Genomic DNA, 7,509 nt, shown 5'->3' with positions numbered 1-7,509 from the left:
TTGAATGTGTCCATCAACATCACTAGTTTGAAACATAGGCACATACACCAAGACAAGTTAATTTCTATCATCAAAAAGTGTATATGTCATTTTCATAGTCAAATATCAAATAAAAGGATCAAATTCATTTCGACAAATACAAAGATAATTTTTGTAGCTTAAATTTGACATAACACAAAAAAAACAATATAAAAAGTAGTATCTTAGAATATACTAAAACCATATATAATCATAAAACATTGATTTGAATAAGTAAACATAATCTTCAATAATATACTCCATTGTTGCTTCAAAACGCAAATTCTTAATTTCTTTTTAATCATTAGTATCTCAAATCATTATTATTAAAAACTTGTTATCTAAAAAATAATATTATAGGTTTCACTTTAACATCCAACCTAATCAAGTATACGTCACACCCGTGCAGGTGGGCCTGTCAAAACAGCTTCCTACCTATCGTAGCCAAATGATTGAACCAGTCGACATTTGTAATAATTTGCAACGTAATATTGCCAATTTTGAATCCCTCCTGAGGTGTAAATAACATTGGCAAGACAACGACCAGTTTGACGAGACGAGAATACCAGGAGATTATTAAATTGTAGTTTTGGGTACGCACAATATACCTCCCAAATGATCCGGTAAGCCACATTTCTTATCAGATCGGTTAAAAAAACAATCCAAACAATGTCGGAAGGCACAAGATTGTACACGGTACTGGGAGTGGCATCCTGCATTGTGGTTCTCTACTTGAATTTTGGGAATGTTCACTTTGGTCCACTTTGGCAGCCATATATGAGCTTTGTGGGAAGGAATGGATCTCAGTTTGTGGTGGATGGGAAGGCTATGTATATTAATGGGTGGAATTCATACTGGTTGATGGACCAGAGTGTGGGCGAATGGACCAGGCACAGAACTAAAACTATTCTCAAGCGAGGGGCTCAGATGGGTCTCAATGTGGTACGAACCTGGGCCTTCAATGATGGAGGATACAACGCTCTTCAAATATCTCCAGGGGTTTTTGATGAAAGAGTTTTTAGGGTAAGATCATCTTTGTTTTTCGTTCCGATCATATGTTTACTTATCTGGACTGAATTATAAACGTTTGATATATATGTGTGTGTGTGTGTGCGCGCGCGCGTGGTTGGGGGAGGGGGCCGGGGAGGTGGGCGAGCGACTAGTGGTTTTAATTTCCTTTTTACAAACACCTTGCTTTTCACTAGCAAAATTAGTGTAGAATCGATCTTTATTCCTAATTACTTACAAACCCCTTGTTTTCGCTAGCTAAATTAGGGTGCCTTCGAAGCGAATTATGTTCCTCTGTAGTGCTCTGCACCCACATACGATTATATCAGGATGGGAAACATGGGGATCACTTAGGAGGCTCTTGTCCACCCAAGCCATTAAGCACTACTATGAACCCCACTGTCATAATTATTACACCAGGCTAAGAAGCATGCCGAATAACATCTATTCACGTTGGATTCATCCTCAACTGTGGGATCAAACTAAGAATACCAATCAATATAGAAGCCACTCCGTGAAAATTTACCTTGGGGATCAAACTAAGAATACCAATCAATATAGAAGCCACTCCGTGAAAATTTACCTTGGGCTTGCACTGCCATCAAACTAAAAGTACTTTTCAGTTTAGAAGCTATGTTCCTCTTGGAACTTGTGCCAAATGTACCTGTGAGCTAATCACGCCGTTCAGTTTAGAAGACTTGTCCTAGGGCTATTACTATTTTATTCTATCAAAATTCACCTGAAACTTGCACCCAAATGCACCATTAAACTAGAATATTGTATTTGTATTTATTCCATCAAAATTCATGTATGACTTGCAGCTAACTTTAGCATTGATTAGTATGTTGCCCAGAAATTTATGCCTTTCATATAATAGTGGTATTATTTATGAGATCACAAGAGAAGTAAGCTTAAAAGTATTTTGATAACAGTTTGATTAGCTTTGGCTATTATTTGAAGTACCGGTAAGGGAAAATACTAAAGTTTCATAAGTTTCATTTCGATTGCAAATTTATCACAAGGCCAGTGTGGGAGTTCCCAGGTCATCAATCTGGATGACTTTCAGAAGAAATATTTGGAAACTATGAGACCTAGAGAAAGGTAGGTATCTTTTATCTGTTGTATACGTGTCTAGCAGGCAAGGGTTGTTTTTTGATGTCTCCTGATTCTTCAATGCACATCTCTCATAACAAGAAAAACCAAAGAAAATAATGAAAGTAGAAAGTAAATGAAATACCTAAGGTCCTAATAGGTGAGAACTTAGAAGAAAACAACTTAGTTTGTAGAGTCATGTAATTTCCACAGTCCATAATGTTAGATTTGTTAAACTTCTGGATTAAATATTACACACAGTTTAATCCAGAAGTTTAACAAATCTAACACTTAGTTTGTAATCTAAGTTGCCAGTTTGGGTTCGGGAGCGGGTTCGACGATGGGAACCTGGTTCGTGGGTTCGGGCAAATGTTTTTTTGCCTTCTGAGTTCGTGGGTTGGGTTCGTCCGTGTATATATATATTATATGCAAAAATTTAAAGAAATATACAAAATTACGAATCTAAATACATTTAATAGTATGCTACTTCATCATTGATCAATGCCAAATGCCAGTTCAATTGATAGTTCATAATTTCAATGATACAGAAGTTCAGTTTTTTGCTTTAAGAAGGCAAAAAAAATAATTTTTTAATGTTAAAAGTCACTTTGATGTGACTTAATCCAGCTGGTTGCCTGGGTTCACCCGGTTCGCACCTGGGTTTGCCCTGGTCCGGCCAGGGTTCACCCCAGGGGCTCTGGGTTCCCTGCGGGTTCGTGATTTTTTAATCTTTCATTTTTCCAATAGGGTTTTACATGTGTTGTATTCATGAGTTTGAATAATTTTTTCCCGCATTTCAAAGTCATATTTTGCTGGAAGCAGCTAGGGCATTTTACTCAAAATTTCATTATTTTTTGTTCCCATGCCTGATTTTACCTGCAAAAGACATTTTACCGTGACTTCAACTGTGGAATGGGCGACACATTTGCAGATTTATACATTCATGTTTTTCAGATTGTTAAAGGGTGATCGTTGAGGCTCATCAGAAAGAGGATTAGTCTGCACTCTGTAATATGTATTTTACTATTCTTGTGGGTTAAAACTTGCAACTAAAGGATATTCTTGTTACACTGTTGCTTGTAAACTTATGGAACTGAATTTGTTTCTTGAGCTCCGATCTGCCAATTTGCTCCCAAAACCAGCATTACAAAGAATTGATTGCAACAAATAACAAAACATACTTTCATTCAATACTTCTCTTTAAACATTTATGTAGTCTTATGACTTAACTACTATTAGAAAAATTTGAATACATATTTGTTCTGCATATTAGCAGTATTTAGGATAGCAATCCCTGATGTTATTACAAAAAGCAAACAATTCTTTATTATAAGGTGTCTTTTAGGGAAAAGTTTTTGATTTCTAGATGCAATCCTGTTGGAGATGGTACTGCTTGTGTCTGCTACACTACCGCTCTTATCCATGGTAAGTTCAGCTTCATTGTAAGTTGGCTGACTATAACCCCTACTATTTGTCTTGTTTTTCTTGCTTTTATTTACCTTATCACACAGATTCAAACTGTCTAACTTGTCTTAGTATCCCTGCTCTGGTATTCTTGAATGTGTAGCAGCATCGATTTCAACATTTATTAACATCAATATGCAAAGCAAAGTTGTGAAGTCAATTTGAAAATTTTATGAAAACTTGCTAACTCATTGTGTCAGAAGATTTTTATTACATTCAACTATTTAAAGTCAAACAACAACTTTAAAGCAGGAATTAGTCATATCAATGAATAATCAAGCATGAAATTGAATATTTGATTTCTCTAAAGATTGATTTGGTAATAATCTGAAAATGAATGCAAAACAACATTATAACAAAGGATCCAAGTTGAAATTTAGTTGTAAATATTGAAGCTTAGTTGGAGAAAGAAAAGAACAGAAATTCAGGTCGAGAGTGGAGAATATAATCTCTATTGGACAAATACAAAATCAAGACAAGGAGCAAAAGAATAAATTGGGAGACATCATTTACCACATAGAGAAAGTTGAATTTTTTTTAAATCTCAAGGAGTTGGTGTTTTCACAAGTCAAATTATGTGATGTTTTATTAGGAACAATATTTCATGAGTTCACAAAAACCCATCTCTCATGAGCATGAATTGCCCACCTAGCACTCATTGCATCTAGGTGATGCTCATAGGGTTGAAGCATTGATACTTTTTGAGAGGTTATCCATCTTAATATTACTCCATCTCAAGCGTGCTTAACCATGGAGTTTTCCCCGAGATCAAGCTTAAAGAAATTAAAATAAATAGTTGATGACAAAAACTGGTTCAAGAAAACCAAAATACAAGTGTAGATGTAGTCACACATCCTTCTCATTGAAGTCAAGTGGTTGCCAATGTACTCACTATCGCAAAAATTCGCATTCAAGAAGTGGAACATAATCAAGATTGTTACTCTTAGCAAAATATATAGCAACAAATGTGTTCTCATGAAGTCGAGATGAAAGCTATGGTAGAGGCATTATCAAAGATCAACACGTCTATAATTATAGATGCATTGTTGAGGAGGAAAGGTCATGTTATGATGCAAATTGTGGTATATATTGGTTGTTTTCATCATCTATCTAGTCAACAACATATGTTTAGCGCTTCATGTTGGAACATCCACAGAAGAGTAAGGCGACAGCTAGCAAAGATAAATCAAGGTTAAGGGAGTTTAATAAATATATCTGTAAGTACTAAGTGGGTATTATATTTTAATATATTAGTCTTTCATCTCTTTGATATGATCGCCTTTTCTATTCATGAGTCCCATTTATCTTCTTTTAGTCATTTGTGGTTACTAATATATTTTTTATTTTTCTATGTATCTTTTCTTATATTGATCACTCACTTATCATTGAATTCTGTACATGAATCTTTGGGTTCATAACAGAACAGAGTTGGAAGATTATTCAGATCAGTTGTTCTTGTTTGCTTTTCATATGTTTCTAGATATAGGAAAATGTTGTGACACTTAAGTTATTTATCTTTCCCTTGGCAGTGAGATGCGACATGATTTTTCTTTCAATAACTGCAAAGAGTGCTGTAAGATGTATGCTGAATCCTCGTATATAAATTTATTTGCTGCTAATTGTTTGTGAAGTGTAACATTCTAGACTTAAAACAATTAAAAATGAAAACAAATTACTTTCTAGTTTACAGGATTTTTTTTTGAAAGAAAGAAACTAACTGCTTCGGCTGAAAATGTAGTTAATTAACTATCTAACTGTACTTCAACATAAATTGAAACTAACTTTTATCTGAACGGTAAATGCAAGAAAGCAAATCTTTCATAGTTTAAATAAAAAGATACATAATAACAAGAATCATGCGTTTATACATGAAGAAAGAGGAAGGATCAGAGATTACTGAACAAATATGCTACTCATCTGGATTTACTCTTACAAGTCTCAGCATTGTTGTGGAGAGGGGAGCATCATCAAGGGCTTTACCTCCAATGTCAGACTTGGCAGTCCCCCGCATACCTTCCTTCTGGAAGTGGCCCTTTTCACAAGGGTGTAGACCAAGGTTTAGGACTAGTTGCCTTTTGAGTCTAGTGTTTAGAACCTACACAACTCTAGTTGGTCACACACTATAGGTACCTCCTAACTAGCATGAACATCTGACTAGGAAGTGTATCTGATTCATGTGAACTGATGGTCGCATGCAAAACACTGCACCACCTTGGCCAAGGTTTATAAGTTGCAAGCACAGTTTTCCTGCTGTCAATATTCACCACCCTTACTTGAATTGTACAATAGACCCGAGCCAAATTGACTCACTGGTTTACTAAATGACAAGACAAGCCAATTGCTTTTCTTGGCTTGTCAGCAACGACCTTTTGGAAGATCCCTATCAAGTTTGTTAACAGTTATACTTTTAGGTAATTACAGACAAGTTTCCCATTCAGTTGAACATGACCTTTCACTATCCCGACATTTCAAAAAGTTACACTAACTGACTGAAGATAGTTGATTACATATTGACAGATCCATTAAATATTGTTTTTCCTTATTTCATGGTTAAGAATCCCTTCCTTAATTGCGAAGTAAAGAACCATACTGGTCTGGTCTATCGATCATTAATGATGACATGTTTATTTATTACAGAAAGAGATTTAATCAACCTTGCATATGACTTGAACAGGGAGACCTTATACGGCTCAACAAGTGTTATATGACATTGCTCAACACATAATGAACCCATATATTATTTTCAATCGGGTATGCAGATTGTTCCCAGTCTTGGATCGTTACAAATAAACACTGGGTTTTGAGACTATAGCTCGACCCCATTACACGACAGAGATACAAGATTTTTGGTACACAATACGTATACATAATAGTAAAGAGATTGGATCTCTGATAACTCATGATCAATACCTTTTCTATGACATTCTTACTTTGATCAATGCTAACAAAATGATCTTGTTGTAATCCCTGGTAATCTACGCTCTGGTAGTATTCAACATATGGATTATATAATAGTGCAAAAGCAGAGACTATCCTCTTTTCTTCTATATGAACCAGGAAGGACAGATTCAACTACATTCTCAAACCTTATATGATTATATTTCATATGCATTCTCAGACCTTATATGATTATATTTCAGATGCTTAATTCATATTTTTGAGCCTATTAATGGCCAGTAATCACATCAATGATTATTGCATTGTGAAAATGATTCCTATCATTCAAATTAATAATGCTAAAAGATTCACATTTGAATTTCACAGAGATATAATGATAACATGCCTGTAATGGCTTGATAGACAACGAGAGAATGCTACAGCTTCTGGGGCCTCAGACTTTGCTTTCTCTTCTTATAAAATCCAAGATTACAATGTGTTTCAGTCTGAGAAAATCTCAACCCAAAAAGAAATAACAAGAGTTTCATAAAAATGATATGCAAAGGAAGAAGTTCCCCTCACGACTCATGCTTATTAATGATCATCGGCATTTCCTCCAAGACATACATTTCTTGGGAGTTTTCATTGTTGGAGGTGAGACGGGCGTTACACCCTGCCACTCCAAGTTGATTAATATGTAACTCGTGAATATTTGGCTATAACAGGTGTAGTTTATAAATTCACAATTCTTGTTCGAAATGATTATATGTATATATATTTTCATGCATTAATATAATTAAACTTTTAATTTATATAATATCTTGTTTTATGGTTCTGATTCTTATATTTAAATCATTAAAGACGATAAAAGGAAAGGACCAAGAACCGACTAACTGATTGACAAGGTTACAACTTCTATCCTGACATAAGGTAACAATAGACTCTAACCCATGGCTAGCTTATCTCTAAGTTCGTGGCTTGATGGCAATTTCGTCCTCTCCCAAGGTCTGTATCCCTCTCCTTGATGATACCCTCCCTTCCAAGGGTGTT

At 35.1% G+C, this 7,509-nt stretch overlaps 1 protein-coding gene across 1 annotated transcript in view; it reads left to right on the top strand.

The window, feature by feature from the left end:
* Positions 1 to 456: 456 nt before the first annotated feature.
* LOC131033253 (mannan endo-1,4-beta-mannosidase 2) overlaps positions 457 to 7,509 on the top strand; it is a 44,677-nt gene continuing 37,624 nt past the window's right edge. Inside the window, exon 1 of the mRNA XM_057964424.2 lies at positions 457 to 1,041. Within this exon, the coding sequence (XP_057820407.1) occupies positions 688 to 1,041 (354 nt within the window). The 5' untranslated portion in view covers positions 457 to 687. The remainder of the gene's footprint in view (positions 1,042 to 7,509) is intronic.

This window comes from Cryptomeria japonica, chromosome 10, assembly GCF_030272615.1.
Source record: "Cryptomeria japonica chromosome 10, Sugi_1.0, whole genome shotgun sequence".
Lineage (NCBI taxonomy): Eukaryota > Viridiplantae > Streptophyta > Pinopsida > Cupressales > Cupressaceae > Cryptomeria > Cryptomeria japonica.
This window is presented reverse-complemented; position numbering and strand designations above follow the sequence as displayed.